The following is a 26,392-nucleotide window of genomic DNA, read 5'->3' on the forward strand; positions in this document are numbered from 1 at the left end:
CTGTGCTCGTGTCGGAAATAAAAATGAAAACTCAATTTTAATGGCTGAAATGCCAGCCACTGCGATTTCTCAGAGCAACTTCAACTGTGCCATTATGCTACTTTTTTAAGTCTCCTCTCTTATTCTTAAGTGTAAGCTGATAGCTTGTTGATATATTTGTGCGCCGGCTTGCCTACACTATTATAATTTTTGTGTGAGGATGGAGCCCAACGATTTGTTACAGGAGCTTCTTAACGTGGAGGTTGAGATTCAAGATGTTGAAGGTGCTTCTTCCTACATATTTATCTTTCACAAAAAAATAAAAATAAAAATTCCGCACATGCTAATATACATTTTTCAAGCAAGAGATGTAAATTTAGTGAGTGGATTGAATCATTGAATATTAGTAGGTTGTGATGGTTTCGTAGTATAAAGGTAGCGCTGCAATATGCGAACCCCTGAAGGGTGGTGGGTGGTGGCGTTACTCGTGTACTAATTTTTTCGTTTCCAAATGTAATGATCTTTGTGAAGATCAAATAAGGGCATTGATCGAACGACAAGAGAGGTTGCACGAGAGAAAATCGGAGCTCCAGGCTGTACTGGAAGCATGTGAAGAATCTGGAAACCAGGTCAATGGTGGTGCTCCAAGTGCTGTGGAAAATTGGTCTGGGCCATTTGAATGGGATCCTGAAGCAGATGATGTCAGGTTGAATATATTTGGCATCTCTACATATCGTGCAAACCAAAGAGAGGTAAATTATTTGACTCAAACAAGAAAAAAAAATTGAGGTAAATGTTCTTAGTGCATCTCAAAGAAGTACAAACATGTTTCCATTCCACATAAGCCGCTATTTATTTCCTTGTTCTGAAGTTCTCTTGAAGTTGAGACAACTCCCCCCCCCCCCCCACACACACACACACAAACACCCACCCTATCTTTCTCCGTCTCCTTTAAGCAGATAGCTGTTGATGGTGACTGTTCCCAGTTTCATTCCCAGAGAAGTAGTGAAAGGAGGAATATATTGAAGAAGAACATGACATCATTCATCACAAATCAAACAGAACAAAATAAAGAATGAAAAAAGACACATGAGCAAATTAAATCCCTCCAAGATGTCAGGAGATTCATTGAAAATAATGAAGAGTTGGATACCAGACAGAAGCTACAAAAAATATCCCGTCAAATCCAATGCAACCATATACTTCTCTTTGAGGGTAGACGCATTATGCACCAATTAGTACCCGCCTCCACAAGTCCTTTCTTTCCTTATTCCTCCGAACTATCCATTAAAATTTGCTTCATGGTCCGTGAGAAATCCTTGCCCACCAAACCTCTAGTTACTTCACATTATAGATCTGGAAGGAAGAAATTGGAACAACAAAGAAGCATGAAAACTTAAAATACAGAACCATGTTTGTGCGCGATGGATACAGAATATTTTTAGTAGGCTCAACGTAACACTACATGGCACCTTAAATCATATGAGGACAATTGTCAGATCACCATTTCTTGTTTTCATGCCTGTACCAGTATCCATGCTTCCTAACTACATGAAAGAGAATAGCGTTTTGTTTTATTTGAAACATTGTGATAAATTATTTATTAATCTCATGTCTGAGCCCTTTGGCATATGTTTACACTGTACCCCATTTAGTTAACAAATGAAAATTATGTGAAAAGGTTTATCTTGCATTGTATTATTATGGCAAGCTTTTTAGTTTCTAATCTTAATTAATCATTTTTAGCTTCTGAAATTTGTATTCAAATTCTGGGTTATTATCTCTGTTTTCCAATGCTGTTAAGAATCTATTGATTCATGTAGACTATAGCCATGGTTTGAGGACTTAAGTTTGAGTGCTTTAGTCTTCTTCTCTCTGATGATTTTCTTGTGTGTATAGTATATTAATAAGTAGCATATTGATGATGATAGATAATTAATGCCATCATGAGTGGAAGGGATGTTCTGGTGATTATGGCAGCGGGTGGTGGCAAGAGCCTCTGCTACCAGTTTCCTGCTGTTCTGCGTGATGGGATTGCTCTTGTTGTCAGTCCTTTGCTTTCTTTGATTCAGGATCAGGTTTGCAGTGCTTAATTTCATTAAAATCTTAATCCAATTTTTCTTCCATGAGCCTTCGGTTGAGTTGCAGCTGCACTGCTTTTCGCTAATTGTTTATTTTAATTTTGATTTTCATTTTTTTGGGGGGGGGGTGGGGGTTGTTGACTGCTTTAGGTTATGGGTTTGACTGCTTTAGGGATCCCAGCATACATGTTGACATCAACAACAACTAAGGAAGATGAGAAGTTCATATACAAGGTGCTGGATAAGGGTGAGGGGGATCTCAAAGTATTGTATGTCACGCCCGAAAAAATATCAAAGAGCAAGAGATTTATGTCAAAACTAGAAAAGTGTCATCACTCTGGTCGTCTCTCTCTAATTTCAATAGATGTGAGTGCATAGTAACATTTTTCTTAGACTTGCTCTGCAATTTGTTTGTTATTATCATTGCTTTTGAAATTGTCAGTACTTATATTCACCAAAAAAATGTCAGTACTTGTTGATTCTAAGGCTTCATGCAGATGTTTTCCAAGAACATGTATTCTGCCTTGCTTGATTTTCTGATATGCTTTATGCCCTGCTTCAACTAAATGCTATGACATATTTATCCACAAGGTTGTGAATTTGTGACATGTTGCTTCAGACTATCTCCCATGAAGAGGGAATGCTCTGATTTGAGCCACTCTAGTACATTTCTGTTGTGTACTAGAGGAAGAAACTAATGAGCTTTCTATGAATTGATATTATGGGTAGTACATGTTTTCATCATCCTACCACAGGAAACTCTTCTATAAAGGCAATTATCTATCCCCATGCCGTGCAGTCATATCGGGCTGAAAGTCATTCCCTGAGTAAAAGCCCTCGCTTAAATCCAGGGACATTTTTTTTTTTCAATGCCTGATTGTTTATTCAAAGGGAAAAACTGTTGGGTGTCAGTCAGATGGTATATAGTATATGCACTTGTTTTGGATGTTCCATATTTGGAATCTGGCATATTTGTTTGTTTCAGCGTTTTCCAGTATTAGTATTTTGCATTGCTTGGTTATTCTACACTTCTCAAGCCTCTGTTACTGTGCTATTTTGAATGGGACACAGATTGTCATGACAACTTTAATCAGTTGTTTGACTTCTTGGCTTATGATTTTCAGTTGCCTTGCAGGAGGCACATTGCTGTAGTCAATGGGGTCATGACTTTAGACCTGATTACAAGAACCTTGGTATTCTCAAGACTCAATTTCCTAATGTTCCATTAGTTGCTTTGACTGTGAGTCTTCTTCTTCACCCTTCTTTTATCGTCAGGTATAAAAGTAATAAAACAGTTTTGATTTCTGCTATGTAACCTTATTGGTCAGGCAACTGCTACTCAAAGAGTCCAAAATGATCTGATTGAAATGTTGCACATTCCGAGATGTGTCAAATTTGTCAGCACGGTCAACAGACCAAACCTATTTTATATGGTATATTTATAAGAGTAGTCCTTTCATTGCATTCTTTGGTTTTTTTTTTCCCTTCAAATAAAAGGAGACTAAGAAGATATAATTATAAACATTATTTCAATATCAAACTAAAATTATTTATATTGCTTTTTGCTGAAGGTAAAGGAAAAGTCATCTGTTGGTAAGGCGGTTATTGATGAAATTGCCGAATTCATTCAAGAATCTTATCCAAACAAGGAATCTGGGATAGTTTATTGTTTCTCCAGGAAAGAATGTGAACAGGTATGTGTGATTAGGATCTCTCTCTTGCATTAAGTATACGTGCATATTTCAAAATCACAAGCAAAATCTTGCTTTCAAGACTGAGGTGAGGTCTCCCACATACCATGTGAGATAAATGGAACATTAGTGGGAAAATTTATGATTGATGGCAATAATCCTTTAAAAAGCAGAATAACAGGAAGGTAAAGAATATTAATGATCTTCAAGTAACAACCATAAGGGACATTGGCCACAAGTTTGGTCTATCAGATCCCAGAATGTCAGGAAGCTAAAAACAAAATCAACCTAATTGAAAACTAAGGAAACAAATATAAAAGCTTCAATTCCATGAGAAGACCAAGTCAGAATATGAATGGAAACAAATAACAGCATAGAATTGGTAAAACACATTACCAATCACATGAGGCAGCAGACTAAGTTGCCAATTTTCAGGTTTCCTTCCTGACAAGGCCTTCGTGTCTGCTACTTAAGAACTAATGTACACATGCTTTACTTCAGTGAGACTTGAGTCTGACATCTACAGGCTGACTTGTTGCCTGGGATCTCTTATGTATAGGTAACTTAGTTCTCTGTAAAGAATTCCAAAATCAAACATCTTTTTTTTCTCTAATCTTCTTCATGTGGAATTTTGGAATTCAGAAGTCAATTATGTCTCATCTTATTTTGAAGCTGGAGCATTATATGAAAAGAGATCTGATCTAGGAATTAGCTAAAATCTCAGAAATTAAGGAGGAAAAAAAAGATAGATTCATGAGAAAGATAGCATGATACATGAAAATAAACAAGGAAAGAAATTAGTTGACTATGATTCTAAATTACCGTGTAATAAAGAAGGGACAGTCAGAGAGTGAATGAGCCCATAATCACAACATTCCAACAAAATTTATGGCATTATGGTGTCTTTGCACTAGTATAACAAGGATAATTATTAGCCAAGTTGAAGAGTATGCTTCTAATATTTTCTGCGGACTGTCATCACGTTTATTTTGTTTGCCTGATCAAGTTAATTGTAGTTTACTATTTCATATATGATTGCAGCATGCCCTGATGTAACTTTTGTTCTTATATTATCATGATTTCATGGATTTTTATTTGTACCCTACAGTTTGGTCAACAAAAAAAATTTGTACCCTACAGTGCTACATTACTAGAACTTTGATTTTATGGTTAAAACCCACTAAAAGAAACGCAGAACTTTCTTTTGGAAAGATTTGAGACCGTAACCTGAGATGAAAATACTAATGATAAGAAAAGAAGCTAAATGAGTAACAAAATAGAGTTGAAAAAAATTCTTGCTTTTACTATTTCATACCTTTCACTTGTACTTTTGCCAAACATGTGCTTCAAATTAAGTAGGGAGATCAGCCTATGTTCAGATTCTAACTTTGGAAAACACATGCAGCATGGACTAGATTACCTATGTACAGTGTTCTGGCTATTTTACTAATACATGAATTGTCACCTTGTAAAGTAGAATTAATACTTGTTCTTTTATAATCAAATTCTGTAGGTTGCAATGGAGTTAAGGGAGAGGGGAATTTCTGCAGATTATTACCATGCAGATATGGATGTACATGCTCGGGAAAAAGTACATATGCGGTAAAGTAGTGATCACACCATCAATTGTGGTTCATTAAAGAAGTGTGGATGCTTTATGTGTTAGTTCTTGCTCAACTCTGCTAAATCCATTGTCACTAGAAATGTTATGCCCTGTTTGGTGAAATGGAATTGGGATTGGAGAGGTGGAGGTATAAGTGGAACTCTGAAAATGAGATGTTTGGTGAATCTAAATGGCTTTGCTATTTTTAGCTCTCCTAGATGAACCTTGCTGTTTAAATCCACTCTGTAACTTATAGAACATTAGTAGTGGCTGTGTGTGAGCTTTATCCGACCCATTAGGCCTCCTGAACTGTATCTATTCCCCAAAAGATCTTTAGTGAATTTGGGTATGGGTTCTGATCAGCCAGTCTTAAAGCAACAGTGTGAAATCGCACTTGGCTCTTATGTCTTAAATCTTGTCTATAATCAAAGAAACTTGAGACTGATCTGGCTTTTCCTTTCTATGTCATTCATTTTGATGAAGACTGAAATTGGAAAGCATATAATATTAGTATTCTAAAAGCTGAAATGACCTAGTCAAATCAGCCAATTGAATGTGTAACCAGCAAGACTTTGTATCCAAATCTTACTATTTATTTGCTTTAATTGTTGGATTGTATTAGACTTGTAAAGCTGTCAAGGCTTGATAGATGGTATGAAAACCACTGGCTTGAAGCTGGGTTTCTAAAAATGGCAGATCAAAATTAAATGCAAATTTCTAGTACTGCTACATATTTTAGGCCTTTTTCTCTCTGAAAAATTTCTACAAGGTTTAATAATTTGCATTATAAATGACCAAAAGAATTTAAATTTTGGTTTAAAAGTGTTGATAGTCAATTTATATTTTTTATAATATGCTATAGTTGGAAAAAAAAAAAACGAAAGCCCCTTGAGCTTTAAGTGTCTTGCAAAACGGCCCTAGAACTTGCAAAATCAGAATTTTGGTCCCTCAACTTTCATAGGCAAGAACTAGACCATTTTGTCAACTCCTCTTTTACAGCGTTAACTCAAATGCCACATCATGCTTTCCCATAATTGACGGGTAAGTTTCCATTTGTCACGAATGCCACCACTCATGCCATGTTACTTGTTACATAAATTGTAGGGAAGTTTGATGTGACATTTGAATTACCATTGTTAAGGGGAATATTGACATAAGTATCTATTTCTATTGCTGTAAAAGTTGAGGGTTCTGATTTTCAGTTTTATAAATTCAGGTGGCTATTTGCAGCTAACAAGTTCTCATGCACGTGGGGGTCTGGTTAGGTGCGCAGGATTTTTCCCTTTGTAATAATATCTATTGCTACTTTTATATCATTATTTTTATTTTTTTATTTTTTATGGTGATAAAGAAGTTTGACAAAGTGTGTGTGTGTGTTTTTTTTTTTTTGGTAGGTGTTTTAAGTCTTTAATTCACATAATTACAGTGTTATCTTATTTGATCTTTAGTTAGACCTTGGCTACCCATTGACCTGCGACCCAATTCCTTTCAAATTCACTGTCCAGATAAGGGTTTAAAAGATTGCATTATAGATTTTTGTGATGTAACATTTTAGGACCGAATGAATTAATTGAGCCTATTATTCATGTTTGATTGCATAGGTGGAGCAATAGCAAGTTGCAGGTCATAGTTGGTACGGTATGTATCTCTGGAATTGTTGTTCTGTGACGTGTTTGATTTATGTTTTCTGTTCTTTTTTAGGTCAAATAAATGTTTGAATTCTTCTGTTCCTGAGTTTTGCCCCAGTCTTAGCCTGATACCTTTTAAGTCTATTTGAATATGCATTTCAGGTGGCATTTGGCATGGGAATCAACAAACCAGATGGTTAGTATTTCAAAAATTGATGCACAGAGAATGGGAAAAGTAAACTGATATTAGATTCCACAAGACACCCTAATACTCTGCACGGCCCCTATTCAGTATCTATGGAGAGATTATTTAAATTCCCAAAATTCCCTTCCCCTGCTATTACCTGTATTACCCTTACTATTCCTAATTCCCATGTATCATTTCCATTCTGCTCATTTTTGCTTTTAAAAAAACTGCCAATATGTTGCGTATATATTTTATTCACTATGCTACTGGGGATGGTGTTTGCAACTATAATTGGTTCATTTTATTAATTGAAAACTGAACTAAGGTGGCCTCAGTTCACCATGTAAGATTCATTTTTGTGTTTCTGATGTCAACATGAGTATATACTCTTTTTTTCTTTTTTGGTGCACACAGCATATAAGCACAGCTTTTTTCAATTCACGTGTCTCTTCCACTTGTCTTGCCCTTATTTGTAACCATAAGGGTATTGAGGGTGATTGCAGTTGATTGTTATATTCTTAACTATCTGACCTTCCAACAGATCCTAACTAACATATTTCACAACTAACTTTTAAGTACCCGTTTGACTAATTATCAATCCTCTAATCTCATGTAACAATACTGGCCCCCTGAAAAATGGCTGGTAAGGTTTACCTAGTTGCTGGTTCTTGTATAGCCGCCCTTGTTCGTCTATGGTTATTGCGATAAATCCTTCTAATGTCTTCCTTGGATAATTGGGAAGGTTTAGGAATTGAGAGTATCTGATGGGACTTAAATCAACCCATGCGACCCCAACCCACAGCAAGGGACAGAAGGGAGTGAAAGAGGTGAGAAGGGTGGGACTGATGGTCTGGTAGAGAACCCAAAAGTTTATACGCAAAAGAACAGAAAAGTAGAGAAGCAAAAAAAGGGGGTAACGATGAAGAGGTAGGACAGAGCTGTTAAAACAGTATTTGACAGGGCATACATAGAAAAAGCGGAGAAGTGAATTGCTCAAGGAGAACATGGATCTGGTTTAGTAAGGAGAGAGCCAACTTCTCAAAAGTTGGCATCTGTTCTTTCTACTTTGTCATTTTATGGTTGCTGAGCTTGTGTGCTATGTGTTTTGTCTTTTGTGCTTCTGTGATTTGTATGAAGCTGGTTGTAGTGATAGTATACTAGTATGAGTGGTGAGGTGTTGTAATCCTTTTATCTTAGAAGGACTCTCCATTTCAGTAGAAAGGGATTTTTGTTTTATTGTCCTCAGGGTGAATATTGTTGGTTCTAGTGTGACTTTGTGAGTGAATGGCATGCTGTAAACTCCTCTTCCATGAATATTTATGTTTCATTGTCAGTTTTGTGATGTGTGTTATTTCAGTGATATATAGCACATTTTGTGTTCTTCTCTGGTGTAGTTTTGTGAGGGACTTATCAGCGTCTTTCAGTGATAGAACTGTTTCCATTGGAGTATCTTCCAGCCTTAGAACAGCTTTTACTAAAAGAACTCCTTGCACAGTATTCTGACCTCTCAGAAATTCAACTTTTTGGCTGTACCAGGAAAGAGTAATTTTTAATAAAATACAGCTATCGTCTCACTTGAAGAAGCAAATGGTTCCTGTTCATGTTCCTGGTTGGATATTGTGCGTAACCATAGCAATTCTTGCGATAGAGCACTTTCTTGAAACCCCCACATCTTGCAAAGTAGCTTCTACCAAAAAAAAAAAAAAGTTGTCATATTTGGCTAGTTGTTACCCCACTTTAATGAAATAAGGTTTGTTGTTGTTACAGTATTTTACTAGTCATTGAATTCAGTAACAGCTTTCTCAGATGTATAGTTTGCAGAGCTTTATTGTCAGACGAAAGAATTGGTTCAAGAACTCTTTCAACCAGCTTTTATTATCAATATTCTGGGGTGCTCTTTCCTTGTCAGCTGTTTCAAATCCCATTTAATCTTAATGTGCACCTTATCTGGTGAAAATCAAGTGCTGCTTCTCTGATGAATCTTTGCTTTTCTTGTCTTGAATCTTAGTCTTGATGTTGCATAGGATGTCTGGGCTCTCAACTTGTAAGTTGCTTTTACTCATCCTAACCGATTCTAATGAAGATGATGGCCCGGCTTGTGTAGTTGTAGAAACGTTTCAAAGGAGGAAGAGAATTTGGAAGCAACACAATGTAACTCGCTGGTTTTCTCATTGGCTTTCTTGAACTGTTCTCCACTTTCTTCACTGATTTTATTGGACTCTCCCCCACCAAGCCAAACGGGCAAAAAAAAAAAAAAAACCACAATTTTCTTCATTTGAATTTGCCACTCTCTCAGAGATACTTGCTGAAAGTTTGCTCCTTGCTGGTCCATTTACAACATCCAACAACAACAACAAGCCTTTATCCCACTAGGTGGGGTCGGCTACATGGATTGCAAGACGCCATTGTGCTCTATCATTTACCAAGTTTTTAGAAATATTATTAATTAAGAGATCGCGTTCAACAATTTTCAAGAGTGTTCTCTTAGACCTTCCTCTGCCCCTCTTAATAGAGCTCAAAGTTATATGTTCCACTTTTTTCACTATATTCTGCAAATTGATTACCTCTTATTGAAGCAGACTCATCTCCAATTTCATCCTTTTGAAGTCATCATGCCCTCTAGCCATTACTCTTTGAACATTGCTTTTATGCCAGTTGATATGTAGAGGAAACAAAACAGAACTATATTCTATTCATTCACAAGCATCTTTCCCATGCCTTTACCTTTCTATAAACCATAAGGGTATTAAGGGTGATTACAGTTGGTTGGTATATTCTTAACTATTTGACCTTCTTCTAATAGTTTCCCCCTGACAATTCTCAACTAACCTATGCTAATTACCCTTTTGACTCCTTGCTAATCCACAAATCTCGTGTAACAAATTTTAACTCTCTGTCTTGTTTTCTGACATATTATTGGACAATGATTCTCCCTTTTTTTTTTTGACAATGATACTTTTTGTGCTTGTGAAAACCAATGTTCTTTTTGCCTTTGATGGGTTTCATGCTTGCATAGGAAAGAGAGTTTGAATGCTATATTTTTTTTAAGTCAGCGACCCCATTGTAATAGGCTGAACGTGCGTGTTGTTTTTGCTGTTTAATTCAAATATGATGAGAATGTTTAATGGGAGATTTTTTTTTTCATGTAGTCAGATTTGTCATCCATCATAGCTTGAGCAAATCAATGGAAACATACTACCAGGTTTGAGCCATCCATCCTATAGTTTTCTCCTGTTTCATTTTTCCTGTCATTAAACCCTTCCTACAGGAAAGTGGTCGAGCTGGGAGAGATGGACTCCCATCTGAATGTGTTCTCTACTTTAGACCTGGTGATGTGCCGCGGCAGGTAAAGATTGGCATGTCTATTTTCTCAAATCTTTGTATGCTATATCATTTTCCATGAAAGCTGAAGCTTGCAGGAGATAGGACCTGATTTTGCTGAACTCAAAATATTAACTCATTTTGGGGCCTGTGTCTTCAACTTCCCTTTTAAGATGAGGAACATGTGATTGACAAGAATTTTTTATTTTCAAGTGTAACACACCAATTTTTTTTTTATAATTTAACTCAATTATAGTTGGATTACAGCCACCCAACACATTTTATATCAATAAATTTAATATAAAAATATTTTATAATTAGTTTAAACTTGCACAATACAACATTTTAGACAAATTTTTACCTCCCACATGCCATTAGGCTAAATCACATTTATTCATCCTTATATTCCCAATAAGTAAAATAAATAATTTAGTAAATTTTCAAAATAAGTCAGTTATTTGGCCTCATATTCATGCCATTTAATCAATTCAAAGTAAACCAAATATTAAATTACAGTCATCCAAAGTCTACTAAAAATAAAAATAGTTTGAAAGGCATAATTACATTTATATATTCATATAATTGTCAATAAACAAAAAGCCATAATATTGGCAATATAACACATTATAAATCATAAATCAAATACCGAAAAGATACAGTGAATCTAAGCGACTAAGCGTCTGGGACTCTTTCACGTGTCACTTGTGGCTCTTCTTCTGAAAATTGTTAACCACATAATGAGACTCAAAAGTCCCAGTAACCATAGCCAATTTATGATAGTATATACAAACAGTTAAGTGTGTGCTTATTAGGTGAGAATTAAGAATAATATAATTTCAATAAATATAAGAAATATTACAATACACACAAATAACCATCTTTATATCCCTCCATTAACCTCGAGCCGTAGCCCTCACTTGGTGCTAAATTATCCGGCCAAAGGTAGATTAGCCCAAGTCCTTACAAGCCACCTATTGAGCTTCAATAGGGACGTACCACGTGGCACATAAATACAACAATAATAGCAAATTTCCCAACACCTCCCACAATAATCAAACAAATTCATAATAATATACAATATTACAAAATTCATAATTTTTCAATAATCACCCAATTAACATGAAGTAACACTAATCACAAATTAAAAGCATGGTTACCTCGTGGCTTTTTCAATAAATTATTTCTTACAATTTCTCTCCCACCACAATCTTCACCAATAATACAATCTACAATTAACATATTATTTATAAATATTAGTTTCAATTTTTGAAACTAATAAAATAATTTTAATAATAGAATTAAAAATATAGCATAATTTCTAATCTCAATCTTAATACAAATCTAGAGTTAATACTATTAAGTAAAATTTTTAACTCCTCTTTTAGTCATCAATAAACATTAATAATCTAAAAATCAACTTCTAAACTAATTTCTATTATTAAAATTTTTTTTTATTTTATAAATTCGCACCTAAAATACCCAAAAATTAAAAATTGAGTCTTTAGCTTAGAATCATAATCCTATAGTCATAATAATTCATTTCTCATCCCAAATAATCATCTAAATCTCAATAAATCAACATATATTTTCAGATCTAGTTTAGAATTTGATCCATAAGCCACAAATTCAAAGATCATCAACAAATTTATACTCTAAAACATTTATTATACTACTAATAACCTTATAAATCATATTTATTCAACATAAATTCATCTTTCTTCCAGATCCTAATTTTTTACCACTATAAAATCAGAAATCAAAGAGGAAGGATGATTAAGAAAAATTTTTAGAACACTTAGTCTTGAAAAGTTTGAAATCACACGTTAAATATCTTATTGAAAACTCTTACCTTAAAAATTTAGATCTTCCACACCGGCGACTCACGCTCACAGACGCTCTCTCTCTGCCTTAGCTCGCGCACAGGGAAGAATGAAGAAACGACGGAAACAGGTGAGTTTTTATAAAAATTCAGTGGGTCCCACATTTTTTTATTATTTCTTCTTTCCTCTCTCTTCTTCTTTTTTTTTATTATTTTATACACATGATTGATGCATGCAGCGGCCGAAAGTGGTTTCTTTTTCTTCTTTCTTTCCTTCCTCTTTCTCATACCTTTTCTTCTTTTTTTTAATAATAATAATAATAATAATAATTTAATATACTTTTTTTAATTAATTAATTTTTAATTTTTTTATTTAGAATTATATTCTAAATTAGATTTAATAATCATCTCCTATTAATTTGCTTACCTTTAAATATTTTTTTAATTTCTATTAACCCAAATTAACTATTAAAATTTAAATTGAGATGTTACAATTCTCCCCTCCTTTTAGAAATTTTGTCCTCAAAATCTAAAGTTAGTAACTATTAACTACTTACTTAATTAAAAAGATGAGGATAATCACGTCGCATACTGTCCTCAGTCTCCCAAGTAGCATCACCTGGAGTTGTGCCCTTCCAAATTACTTTAACCAATCTAATGGTCCTGTTTCTTAACTGCTTGTCCTTGTAATCCACAATCTTTTCTAGTTCAATTTTGAAGGTCAAATTCTCCCTGAGTTCAATTTCCTCGGGTTCAATTTTATGGGAAGGATCTGGTTGATACTTCTTCAGTTGTGATACATGGAATACATTGTGTATACCAGCAATTTGGGGTGGTAATGCTACTTGGTATGCTACTGGTCCAACTCGTTTTAAGATCTCAAAAGGCCCCATAAACCTTGGTGTCAACTTCTTAGCCTTAATAGCTCTTCCAACACCAGTTACCGGAGAGATTTTCAAAAATACATGGTTACCTACTTCAAACTCAAGCGGTCTTCTCCTCTTATCCGCATAACTCTTTTGTCTACTTTGAGCTATGAGTAATTTTTGCTTGATTAAAGCAATCTTTTGGGTAGTTTCATCAATAATGTTTGGCCCCAAAACAGTTCTCTCACTTAATTCTGTCCAACACAGTGTCGATCTACATTTTCTTCCATACAATGCCTTATAAGGTGCCATCTGAATGTTAGAATGAAAATTATTATTGTAGGCAAATTCAGCTAATGGCAAGTAACTATTTCAATTTCCTCTAAGCTCAATGGCACAAGCCCTCAACATATCTTCAAGAGTCTATATGGTTCGTTCTGTCTGCCCATCGGTCTAGGGGTGGTAAGCGGTGCTAAAATTAGACAAATACCCATGGCTTCCTGTAATGACTTTCAAAAGTTTGATGTGAACCTCGGATCACGATCAGATACAATATTAGTCGGCATTCCATGCAATCTCACCACTTCTCTTATATAGATTTCAGTTAATTTTTCAAGAGAATAAGTAATATTGATAGCAAGGAAATGAGTCGATTTGGTAAGTCGATCTACGATTACCCATATAGTGTCATGACTAGAAGATGTTCTAGGCAATCCTGTAATGAAGTCCATAGAAATGCTGTCCCATTTTCACTCTGGAGTATCAAGAGATTGTAACATTCCGGCTGGTTTCTGATGCTCAATTTTGACTTTCTAGCAAGTCAAACAATGAGTTACATGTTCAGTTACATCTTTTTTCATCCTTGGCCACCACCAATCACGTCTTAAGTCATGATACCCCTTAGTTGCTCCTGGGTGAATGGTATATCTACTCTAATGGGCCTCCTCAAGTAGGATATTTTTCAATCGAGCATCATTAGGCGCGCGCACTCTACCTTTATATCTCACGACATCATCATTGGTCACATCAAAATGTTCAGCCTTTCCAGCCCCAATCTCTACCCTAATCTTATTCAAATAATCGTCGTTCTGCTGCGCAATTCTGATTTCTTCCCAAAAATTATTCTCAAATTCAATAATATGCAGAGCAGCCAAATGATTCTCGACTACTTTTACATTTACTGCATGAAAACTACTCCATAATTCATGTTTTCTAACCATCATGTGAGTAGTATGTACAAGCTTCCTGCTCAGAGCGTCGGCGACTACGTTAGCTTTCTCTGGATGATATTTCAACTCAGTCATAATCCTTCAAAAACTCAATCCATTTACGTTGTCTCATATCGAGTTCTTTTTGATCAAACAAATATTTTAAACTTTTATGATCACTGAAGACTTCAAAAGAAGAACCATAAAGATAGTGCCTCCAAATTTTCAAGGCAAATACCACAGCAGCAAGCTCCAAGTCATGAATAGGGTAATTTTCCTCATGAGGTCTCAACTGTCGAGAGGCATAAACCACTACTCGATCCTCCTGCATCAATACACAACCTTAACCTTTCTTAGAAGTATCAGTATACAAGGTATAAGGAGTAGTTGGAACAGTAAAGTGAGCACCGGTGTGGTGGTCAACCTCTTTTTCAGCTCCTGGAAGGCAACTTACACACTCGTTCATCCAAACAAATAGAGCATCATTCCTGGTCAACTTAGTCAAGGGCATTGCAATTTGTGAAAAACCCTTAATGAAACGACGATAGTAGCCTGCAAGACTTAAGAAACTCCTAATTTCTGTCACACTTCGAGGTTGTTCCCATTTCATCGCTGCATCTATCTTACTAGGATCCATCGCTACCCCTTCTTCTGAAACAACATGGCCTAAGAATTTAACTTCTTTAAGCCAAAAATCACATTTGCTCAGTTTGGCATAGAGCTTGTGCTCTCTCAATATCTCCAAAACAATTTTAAGATGTCTAGCATGGTCCACCTCATCCCGAGAATAAATAAGTATGTCATCAATAAAGACTATAACAAATTCATCGAGATAAGGCCTGAAGATTCGATTCATATAATCCATGAAGATAGTTGGGGCATTTGTTAACCCGGCATCACCAGGAACTCATAGTGCCCATATCTAGTCCTGAAAGCGGTTTTAGGGACATCCTCTGCTCTGACCCTCAGTTGATGATACCCTGATCTTAGATCAATCTTAGAAAACACTGCTGAATCAACTAATTGGTCTAACAAATCATTAATTTGAGGTAAGGGGTACTTGTTCTTGATGGTTACCTTATTCAATTGTCTATAATCAATACACAATCTAAGGCTTCCATCTTTCTTTTTCACAAATAGTACCGGTGACCCCTATGGTGATACACTCGGTCTGATAAACCTCTTCTCTAACAACTCTTCAATTTGTCTCTTCAACTCAACTAATTCCGATGGAGACATCCTATAGGGTGCCTTAGAAATAGGCCCCGTACAAGGTACGAGTTCAATCTAGAACTCAACTTTTCGTTCTGGAGGCAAATCGATCACTTTAGTAGGAGAGATGTCAGGGAATTCTCTCACTACTGGAATCTGATCCACACCTTCTTCAATCTCTGCCTTGATTGAGAAGAAAACCATAAAAGCTTGACAGCCCTTTTTTATACATTGTTCTACTTGAGCGGCAGACAACAACATAGGACTTGGGGACTCTACAGGGGTTACAGTAAGAGCTGAGAGTGACACACTCTTTTTCTGACAATCAAGTACAGCTCCATTTGCAGACAACCAATCCATCCCCACAATAACATCAATCCCAGACAAAGACAAACAAATGAGGTCTATGGTGGTCTTTCGACCCTCATACTCAACCTCTACATTTAGACATGCCTTAGCAGTCCTTACAGTCAAACCAGGAGGAGTAGAAATCTTCACATTAAAAGATAAAGTACACACAGGCAATTTACATCTTTTTATACATTCATCAGACACAAAAGAATGTGTAGCACCCGAATCAAACAAAGCACGAACATCATTATTAAGGATTCGGATTATACCTCAGATAGCATTAGGGTTGTTAGCAGCCTTCGGCCCAGAGAGGGCATACACTCGTGCTGGCACTGTAGGTCTCTGATCATTACTCTTATTCTGATTTTGATAGCAGAATCGAGCAATATGACCAGGCTTCTGGCAGATGTAACAAACCCAACAATCACCAGAATGAAACTTTCCACACTTACTGCATGCTTGATCACTAGCAGTATCAGAAGTAGGAGTAGAGGTAGCTAGCCTCCTGTAGAACCCCTGACTCCCACTCTGATTCCCTCTGTAGCTCTGGCCCTTGTGGTAGTAGCCCTTTTTCTTCTGATTTCTAAAGCTTCCTAAAACTTGGTTGCTCCTCTTCTCTACTCCACCAATAGGTCTAGTGTGGATAGGGGGCTTCCCATGAGATTCTTTTCTCCTCTCTCTATCAGCTTCTTCTAATCTAGCCTCTCTCTTCCTCCGAGAGACTATTCGAAGCTTATTGCACATCTCACTGAATGTCTTGATCTCAAAAGGGGCTAACTGTTCCCTTAGATCAGGCCTCGCCTTCTCTAGTAATCGTTCAGCCATCCACTCCGTGTCTTCATGTTTCTGGAGGTAAGTAGAGTATTTAGATAATTCTGAATTGTTCAATAAATTCATCCTCATCTAGATCACCCTGGCGGAATGCATGAAACTCAGCCTCCTTTTCTGCTTTCAATGCAGTAGGAAAATAATTCTCGAACAATATGGCTTTAAAATCTTCTCAAGTAAGAGAGGAATCATCCTTTGGTCCTGATGTTTCCCACCACTTCTTAGCACTCTTCTGTAACATGAATATTACCAGCTGCACCTTCTAATTAGAAGTGCACACAACCATACAAAAAATACTCTCCAATTGATCTATCCATTCTTTAACCACCGCTGACTTAAGATTTTCATCGAAAGTAGGAGGATTAAACTTACGAAAAGTACTCCAGATCTTTGTGATCGTGGATGTCTGTTGCTCAGAGTGAAAACTCACATTTTTCGAACTAGTCTCATGGTGAGAATAGGAAGGTGAGCCTTCATCAGCAGATTGGCTCACATTGTATACCTTGGTATGGCTTCCTTCTTGTTGGCCATTTCCCTCTCGGTTGGCATTCTCCTTATATTGTCTTAAAGCGGCCAACTCTTCTTGCCACTTTATGCGGTTATTAAGATTCTGTAGTAAATCCATCATTTGCCTCATTGTTGGCTCACCCTGCCTTAGTTGTGACTGTATGGGCTCGCCCTGCCTCATTTGTTGCTGTGTGGGCTCCGGTTGTAGCAGTAAAGGTATGTCATTTTCTATTGGCTCTAGAATCACCGGTAATTTCGCCATCTCTTCTAGTTTTGGACACCATCTCTCCCCTCCTAAAGGATGGAAGTCACATAATTAAGTCAACATTAATCTCAAGACAAGAAAAATAATGGAAAAGTATTATGATTTAATAATGTATATTGTCAATAAATTAGGTTAATATATAACAACTTCAAAATTTATAAGAATCTTGAAACGTGTAGCTCTGATACCAAAATTGTAACACACCAAATTTTTTTTATAATTTAACTCAATCATAGTTGGGTTACAGCCTAAATTTTAATAGTTAATTTGTGTTAATAAAAATTAAAAAAATATTTAGAGGTAAGTAAATTAGTAGAAATGATTATTAAATCTAACTTAGGATATAATTCTAAATAAAAAAATAAATTAAAAATTAATTAATTAAAAAAATTATATTAAATTATTATTATTATTATTATTAAAAAAAAAGAAGAAAAGGTATGAAAAAGAGGAAGGAAAGAAAGAAGAAAAAGAAACCACTTTCGACCGCCGCACGCATCAATCATGTGTATAAAATAAAAAAAAAAGAAGAAGAAGAGAGGAAAGAAGAAATAATAAAAAAATGTGGGACCACTGAATTTTTATAAAAACTCACCTGTTTCCTTCATTTCTTCATTCTTCCCTGTGCGCGAGCTGAGGCAGAAAGAGAGAGCGTTTGTGAGCGTGAGTCACTGGTGCGGAAGATATGAATTTTTAAGGTAAGAGTTTTTAATAGGATATTTAGGGTGTGATTTCTAGCTTTTCAAGACTAAGTAAGTGTTCTAAAAATTTTTCTTAGTCATCCTTCCTCTTTGGTTTCTGATTTTATAGTGGTAGAAAATTTAGGATCTGGAAGAGGGATGAATTTATGTTGAATAAATTGATTTATGAGGTTGTTAGTATTATAATAAATGTTTAGAGTATAAATTGTTGATGATATTTGAATTTGTGGCTTATGGATCAAATTCTAAACTAGATCTGAAAATATATGTTGATTTATTGAGGTTTAGATGATTATTTGGGATGAGAAATGAATTATTATGGCTATAGGATTATAATTCTAAGCTAAAGACTCAATTTTTAATTTTTGGGTATTTTAGGTGCGAATTTATAAAATAAAAAGAAAATTTTAATAATAGAAATTAGTTTAGAAGTTGATTTTTAGATTATTAATGTTTATTGATGACTAAAAGAGGAGTTAAAAATTTTACTTAATAGTATTAACTCTAGATTTGTATTAAGATTGAGATTAGAAATTATGTTATATTTTTAATTCTATTATTAGAATTATTTTATTAGTTTCAAAAATTGAAACTAATATTTATAAATAATATGTTAATTGTAGATTGTATTATTGGTGAAGATTGTGGTGGAGAGAAATTGTAAGAAATAATTTATTGAAAAAGCCACAAGGTAACCATGTTTTTAATTTGTGATTAGTGTTACTTCATGTTAATTGGGTGATTATTGAGAAATTATGAATTTTGTAATATTGTATGATTGTGCAATATTATTATGAATTTGTTTGATTATTGTGGGAGGTGTTGGGAGACTTGCTATTGTTGTTGTATTTATGTGCCACGTGGTACGCCCCTATTGGAGCTCAATAGGTGGCTTGTAAGGGCTTGGGCTAATCTACCTTTGGCCGGATAATTTAGCACCGAGTGAGGGCTACGGCTCGAGGTTAATGGAGGGATATAAAGATGGTTATTTGTGTGTATTGTAATATTTTTATATTTATTGGAATTATATTATTTTAATTCTCACTAATAAGCACACACTTAACTGTTTGTATATACTATCATAAATTGGCTATGGTTACTGGGACTTTTGAGTCTCATTATGTGGTTAACAATTTTCAGAAGAAGAGCCACAAGTGACACGTGGAAGAGTCCCAGACGCTTAGTGGCTTAGATTCACTGTCTCTTTTCGGTATTTGATTTATGATTTATAATGTGTTATATTGCCAATATTAGGGCTTTTTATTTATTGACAATTATATGAATATATAAATGTAATTATGCCTTTCAAACTATTTTTATTTTTGATACACTTTGGATGACTGTAATTTAATATTTGGTTTACTTTAGATTGATTAAATGGCATGAATATGAAGCCAAATAACTGGCTTGTTTTAAAAATTTACTAAATTATTTATTTTACTTGTTGGGAGTATAAGGATGAACAAATGTGATTTAGCCTAATGGCATGTGGGAGGTAAAAATTTATCTAAAATGTTGTATTGTGCAAGTTTAAGCTAATTATAAAATATTTTTATATTAAATTTATTGATATAAAATGTGTTGGGTGGCTATAACCCAACTATGATTGAGTTAAATTATAAAAAAAAAAAAATTGGTGTGTTACATCAAGCCCAAGCACATGCTTGGGCATTCGTCAATCTCTCTTCTGCATATCTGTTTGTGTGCCTGTGTTTGATTCATGGACTGTATAATTATTATCGTAATTTTCTGACAGAGTTCAATGGTTTTCTACGAAAACACAGGACTGCAGAATTTGTATGACATTGTGCGATACTGTCAGGTATTTTCTATGTTTTTAAAATGTATCTCTCGTGGTTGATTTCAGCTGAAACATTTTCTCACTTTTCTATAGCCCTTTTAGTTGGAAGCTTTCCTTCTTTTTTCTCCCTTTTCTTTTTCTTTGTGTGTGTCGAGGAGTCTTATATCAAAAATTTATAGATGGCCTATCTTTTAAAATATAGAAAGCAATGAGAATCAAAATTTTCTCATCTTTTGACAACTTTATGATCATATCTGTTCACCAATTCTCATTTCACACAAGTGCTGGTGGAGACAAGAAGCATCAGACTTTTGGAACTGATAGTTGGCTTAGTTCCCTTTCATTTGGGTCCTACTTGCAAGATTTGCTAGACAAATTTTTGCTCTTTTGATCAAGTGATCGATCAAGTGTCAGAATGGGCTTAAAAGATGTGGAGAAAATGTTGGGAGACTTATTTTTTATCATACGCATATAGACGGGTATATATGTTTCTCATCAGGTTAGCACTGCAAAGTTGCCCGCAAAAGTCTGGTTGGCTCATCCATTTCGGGGTATTTTATACCAGTAGTTAGGGAGAAGGAAGGGACAAGATATACTTTGAACTTTATTGTGTTCTTTTGAACCAAATCCCAACCTCTGTTTATAGTAATACTAAACACAAACCAACATTGATACCCATTATTTTGGGTCTACCAAGGGCAACTATTTCCTTGAGAAGTTCCTAAATTCTTAATACCTCTTCATCTTTATGTTTAGTAGGATGACAAAGAAACTAAAATATTAGTAAGCATATTGTAAATATATCACTGAGTGAACTTCTATTTCCTGATTAATGATTATTACATATGAATGTTCAAATTTTTATTGTATACTTGGTTACTTGAACCTAAATTTTTTAAGGCTAATTCTTTTTCATCCAGTCCAAAAAAAAATGTCGCCGCAGTGCCATTTTCCAGCACTTTGCTGAGACACTTCAAGATTGCAATGGTACATTTTTCATGGTTGTCTTTTGCTTTTGATTTCCCCCTTTCTGAGGTCATGGCATAAATTTGAATAAAAACGCATTTTTTCAGGGATGTGTGACAATTGTGCATTCCCAAGTGAGGTGAAAGAACTGGACGTCTCCAGTAAGTCATATGTTGTTTTGTCATTTGTTCAATTAGATTTTTTTTTAATAGTTATTTTTATTTTACTGTACAAATTTATTCTTGTTTCTCCTCTCTGGTCTCTTTTCACCCTTGTTACACAATCCCAAAATGTCAACGACTTCGCCTAAATAACCTTGCTTTGCGTTTATAAAAAACAAGAAGAAGTCTTATCCCTCTAGTGGGGCTGGCTAAAAAAAATCTCCTAACTTGACTGTTTCTACCAGTTGTTGCTTCATATATTAAATATAATTACTGCAATCGTTACCTTTTATGCTGAGATTGTGATATTAGGAATATGCTTCTTGTTTACTTTATTTCCTACTTTTCTTGTGTTCGACCGTAGTTGCTGACTGATGAAACTTGAACAAAGCAATATTCTTTTCACTCAAAGGAAATTAATCACACCTCTTCAATGGCTAATGGAGAAGAAAAACATAAAAGTCAAAGCTCATTCCCTCTGAATACAGCTGATAATCACTCAAACGGTCACCAAAAAACGAAATCCTAGAACAGGACCTATTGCACTGGCTTTCCGAAGGTCAGGCTCTCTCCCCACTCAAAACCGAAATCTGGCCTACGTAATAAAGCTGCACACAGCCCTAAAAAATGCACTCCTTACCCCCACACATTTTCTTTCCTTCAAACAGCAGTGTTTTGTGACATTGGATCCACTCTGGCTCCCTTTCTAGGTCCTTTAGGCCTGTTCTTCGGATAAAGTCAGCCGATTTATTCCACTTGAATGTATCTTTTTTTGAGTAATTCAGTTAATGGAGTAGCGATTTTGTCATAGTCCTTCACAAACTTTCTGTAATACCGTTTATGCCCTAAAAAATCCCTCAAATTTTTAGGAGCTGGCCACTTCATCATAGCCTCAATCTTGGTTGGGTTAGTTTGCACTTCATTTGGTGAATGATATACCCAACTACTCTTAACTTCTGTTGCTTGAACTCACACTTCTTTAGGCTAATTACAAGCTGATTTTGCTTTGATATCCCTAAACCAATCGTCAAGTGCTCTGATGTGAGTTAATTGGTGAGAATGGCATTCTCCATTGATCTCTCATTGATTCTCCTTCTCCTATATCTTCCCTTAGAAAAGTTCCTTCTATTGTATTATTGTATTTGGCTGCCTCCTAGAGTCCAAAGTTGAATACCCCTCCCTTTTGTTTCCCTATTTATAGATATTGACTAGCACTCTAAACGTGTCAAAATTTGTCCAAGACAGCTTAACCCAGCACCAGATGACACAGAAACCATCAAAGTTGGTGCCAGTTATGTCCAGAACTCGTTTTTTTCCGTTCGAGAGTTGAACCTGCACCAGGTCAAGCTTAACCAATGCCAATTGAACTGCCTTGTCTGTTTTCCATTGATTTTGTGTGATTTCAGATATCTTTTTATGTCATTATGCTCTTGGTGGCTTTCTACAAGCACCAATGGATGAAATCACGTGAACTACCCTTAAAAGAATCATATTTTACATTAATAATGACTCCCAAATGATACCATTAGAGTGAAGGAATTGCACTCATCTTGCTTGCCCATAGCTTGAGATTTAGCAACTCATCTATGCATTTGACAATAAAAATATAGTTCTGAAATTCCAAAATATCAATTTAAAAGTAAAGAGATTGATAAACTCAAAATTGCTTGGCAGAAATGGCATTCTCCATTGATTTCTCTCTTTGCTTCACCTTCACCCTTGGTTTTCTCCATGATATTTCTCCTGAAAATAGTTCCAAGTATGGCTTCATAGGTGTATTTGACCACCTCCTAGAGTGTAAAGTTGAATCCTTTTTGAAAAACTCTTTTTTCTTGGTTTACAGACACCATCGCTAGGTCAAATTAAATTAAAACTCCTCTTTTCTCCACTTGTCCTGCAAATAAACATGAAGGGGAAAATATGTAAAATTAACTAAATATCCATATGATCTTTATAAACTATATTAATTATATTTATTTAAGTGTATAAAGATACTCATCACTGACTGTTATTAATTCATTTAATATGGATGAATTGCAGGCCATGCGAAGCTGATGGTTTCTTTGTTGCAAGATATGCAAGAAAATGATCAGAGATTAACAATGTTACAGTTGGTTGACAAAATGAAACTTAAGCAGAAGGAACTAGGTTGTTGTGCTCTCTCTTCAGTGCCTAAAAATTACCTCCCCCCACCCAAAAAAAAAAGCCTTTCCCTAGGCCATTTCTCCCATTCCGCTCTGTATGAATTCAATTTCACTTTTTGTCAGTCTAATTTGTTTCTAGGAGATGTATTGTACTCCTTCCATCCCAAAAATTGTAGGAATTTTTTGTTCCAAAATATAAGACAATTTAAGAAAACTAGGATTTCATTAATAATACTTTTCTAATGATACCCTTTAAGTGAAGAGATAATTAAATTGATATTATAGTGTAATGATTAATTGTGTAAGGGCATTTTTGAAAGTTTATAGTTTTGTTTTGAAAATGTAAGTTGGTAAAGTTTTATTATTGTGTTTTATTGGTCTGCATAATCTTATCTTAAATTGTCTTATAATTTGAGACGAAGGAAGTATATATATATATATATAGTGTTAAATTTTGCTGCAAATCATTTCTCCAGATTTTGTGTTGAAGAAAGAGGAAATGGAGCAGCTCATCTTACAGCTTTTACTAGAGCGGATTTTGGTAAGATAACTTTTACCTTAATATTGAAAGCCAGAATTCTCTCGACTATACTTAGACTTGCACACATACCAGGCCAGATTTACAATGACAAAGTCATAATTATGCAAAGTATTAGCTGTTTAGATTTTTCCATGAGTCAATTTCCCGTGAATTAAAAGGCACCCTAGATGATGGTGTTATTTTAGGTTTATCTGATATCAATAACTTTTATATTGAAGCTAGATCATTCTCTGATTCACTGCAATTTTCTAATTAAAACATCATATACTATTTAGTTGAAGATCAGTGGCATAAAGAGCTAGATTACAACATCATATATCATATACTATTTGAATTGCTTGTAGAGATTGGGTAAGATAGTTAGACAGCAATTTTCTTCAGAATCAGCTGTTAATTTTTTTTTTTTTAAGGCTCAAGCTTTTTTTAGTTGATCAGCTGGGCACGTTATGAATGTAAATATATGTATTTTAATTTTCCAGTGGGTGATTTAGAGACAATGTTTCTTGATGTAGAAAGAAGAGTTTCAGCATACAGCATATGCGACAAATGCTTATGTTGCTGTGGGACCACTGGCCAAGCAAATATTGCTAGGTAAACAATTTTTTATGAGTTATCTTATTCTTGCAAACTGATTATCATGGCAACTAATAAATAGTTGTTTTTTCTGAATTCATCTTAGTCTGGTTCAAGTAAAGTAGTTGAGATCTAAGATGTTCATCCATGGCATTTTCTTCGTTAAAAAGACATCTCTTTTCTTTCTTGTTTCATTTTGTTAGAACTCTATCTGCTTCACCTCCAGATTTACATTACTCTATTCTTACTACTGTTGTTTTTACATGCAGGAAAGAAGAATGTCAAGATTGAAATTTCTAGTGAACAGAGAATTAAGGCTGGTGTAAGATCAGTTAAACGTAGCCTTGGTTCCTCTGGTCTGGAGGTAAAGCTTGATGAGTTGAGGAAAGAATTGTCCTCCATTCATGGAGGAATACTCCCACACTCCGTCTTATCCACTCAACAAATCAGCCTCATAAGTTCTCAAAGGCCGAACTCACTAGAGCAGGTAACTTCAAAAATAATATCCACGTGATCTCGTTTTGGACCGGTTCTTGGAGTGATGGTCTTTTTCTCTTTTTGTTTAGATCTTGGATCTTAAATAACTGTTAGCTTGCTAGAAACACAACATAGAATAATACTACACGTGACTCTGGTATTCATTTCACACTGGTTTGTCGAGTTTTACGTGCATCTTGGAGTTGTACAAGGATGGTTTTGGACAATAGGTAAAGAGCCGAAAAATATATTTGGGAATGCCCAAATGATTCAGAGTTCATGTTCAGCTAAAGGATGTGATATGCAGAAGAGATAACTGACCATTATATTAAAGTTGAAGTCTAATATTTATCCCAAAAAAAAAAAAAGTTGAAGTCTAATATAAAAATACCCCTATGAACCGAGAAAAGAAATATCCTTTTTAGATAGAGATGGGGTCCAGGGAAAAACTCAGTCAATTACTGCATTCAACTGGAGTTATGACTGTAAGACCTGTATTTTTCTTTCTCCCTTTTTCCTCGCAGTTGGAGAAGATAATTGGAAGACTGAAGACAGAAAAGTATGGAGAGAGAATACTTGCGCATATTGAAATGTATTCTGATTCCAAGGCTCCTGGTGAGGGAAATGAACCAGGTACTGGGGCTAGAGCTGCAAAGAGGTCCAAGACCAAGAAACCTATTGTGCTTGTTGAGAGTAGTGAAGATGAAGCGTGATATCATGACATTGGACGACCTACTGTGTGCTCCTTAACAGGCAGTATGCATGCTTTTATTAAATATAATTACTTAGAAAAACGAAGCACCCCATTTTGATAAATGAAGCTTCTGAGTCCTCCTCTGTAAAATCCCATCATTGAAATTGCTGGTGACCGCAGAGTTTGATTGATATTTTTCTGTTTTCTTTAAGGTGAGCAGGGAAAGGAAGCTACTTGATAAAACGTCCACAATTTTTTTTTTTGTGGGGTTTTTTTTGGGGGGGGGGGGGGGTTTCACAGACTATGTAGCTCAGTTGATTTGAGAACATTGTTTTGTTTTTTTCTGCCAAATATTGGAGAACATTGTTGGTTGGAAGCGTAGATTTTAGATTATTTATATATAAAGCTGTGAAAACGCATTCCAGTCCATGTGATTCTATTCGATTTTTGTTCTGTTGTTAAAGTTCATTCTTTATCTAATAGTTTTCGACGTTTAGAAGACAAGTTCAATATTGAATTTCATTATGAATTTTTTATTTTATTTCGACTATAATTGTTTTTTTTTGGGCTAACATTTCGAATATAATTGTTGCATTTCACAATAGAATATAAATTACATAAAATTTGGTTAATTACTCTAAAAATGGAAAGAATAAATTTATTATTTAAGAAAATATAAACCTAGTATAATTTTGTTCAACATTTGTTATGCTTCGTTGTTCTAATCAAATCATATTTATCATGTGTATTGTTCTGGACTTCTGGCCCCAAAAAATGTTTTTTTTTTT

The 26,392-nt window shown here is 35.0% G+C and overlaps 1 protein-coding gene across 8 annotated transcripts in view; it reads left to right on the forward strand.

Annotated features, from left to right (window-relative positions):
• LOC129311205 (ATP-dependent DNA helicase Q-like 2) overlaps positions 1 to 26,392 on the forward strand; it is a 31,999-nt gene continuing 5,607 nt past the window's right edge. Inside the window, exons 1-21 of one of the 8 annotated variants that reach the window (XM_054953325.1) lie at positions 6 to 263; positions 511 to 731; positions 1,911 to 2,057; positions 2,211 to 2,426; positions 3,196 to 3,300; positions 3,389 to 3,493; positions 3,632 to 3,754; positions 5,265 to 5,353; positions 6,956 to 6,992; positions 7,145 to 7,178; positions 10,319 to 10,371; positions 10,438 to 10,515; positions 20,004 to 20,069; positions 20,969 to 21,035; positions 21,122 to 21,175; positions 23,216 to 23,323; positions 23,796 to 23,860; positions 24,373 to 24,451; positions 24,703 to 24,920; positions 25,435 to 25,666; positions 25,817 to 26,108. In XM_054953325.1, coding sequence (XP_054809300.1) covers positions 200 to 263; positions 511 to 731; positions 1,911 to 2,057; positions 2,211 to 2,426; positions 3,196 to 3,300; positions 3,389 to 3,493; positions 3,632 to 3,754; positions 5,265 to 5,353; positions 6,956 to 6,992; positions 7,145 to 7,178; positions 10,319 to 10,371; positions 10,438 to 10,515; positions 20,004 to 20,069; positions 20,969 to 21,035; positions 21,122 to 21,175; positions 23,216 to 23,323; positions 23,796 to 23,860; positions 24,373 to 24,451; positions 24,703 to 24,920; positions 25,435 to 25,623 — 2,118 coding nt within the window. In that variant the 5' untranslated portion in view covers positions 6 to 199 and the 3' untranslated portion in view covers positions 25,624 to 25,666; positions 25,817 to 26,108. Of the gene's footprint in view, positions 264 to 510; positions 732 to 1,910; positions 2,058 to 2,210; positions 2,427 to 3,184; positions 3,301 to 3,388; positions 3,494 to 3,631; positions 3,755 to 5,264; positions 5,354 to 6,955; positions 6,993 to 7,144; positions 7,179 to 10,318; positions 10,372 to 10,437; positions 10,516 to 20,003; positions 20,070 to 20,968; positions 21,036 to 21,121; positions 21,176 to 23,215; positions 23,415 to 23,795; positions 23,861 to 24,339; positions 24,452 to 24,702; positions 24,921 to 25,434; positions 26,109 to 26,392 lie in introns of those variants that run through there. The other 7 variants (XR_008593256.1, XM_054953326.1, XM_054953324.1 and 4 more) reach the window with 7 other exon arrangements.

This window comes from Prosopis cineraria, unplaced genomic scaffold (assembly GCF_029017545.1).
Source record: "Prosopis cineraria cultivar Desert tree isolate PC_DT_omini unplaced genomic scaffold, ASM2901754v1 PC5, whole genome shotgun sequence".
Classification (NCBI taxonomy): Eukaryota; Viridiplantae; Streptophyta; class Magnoliopsida; order Fabales; family Fabaceae; genus Prosopis; species Prosopis cineraria.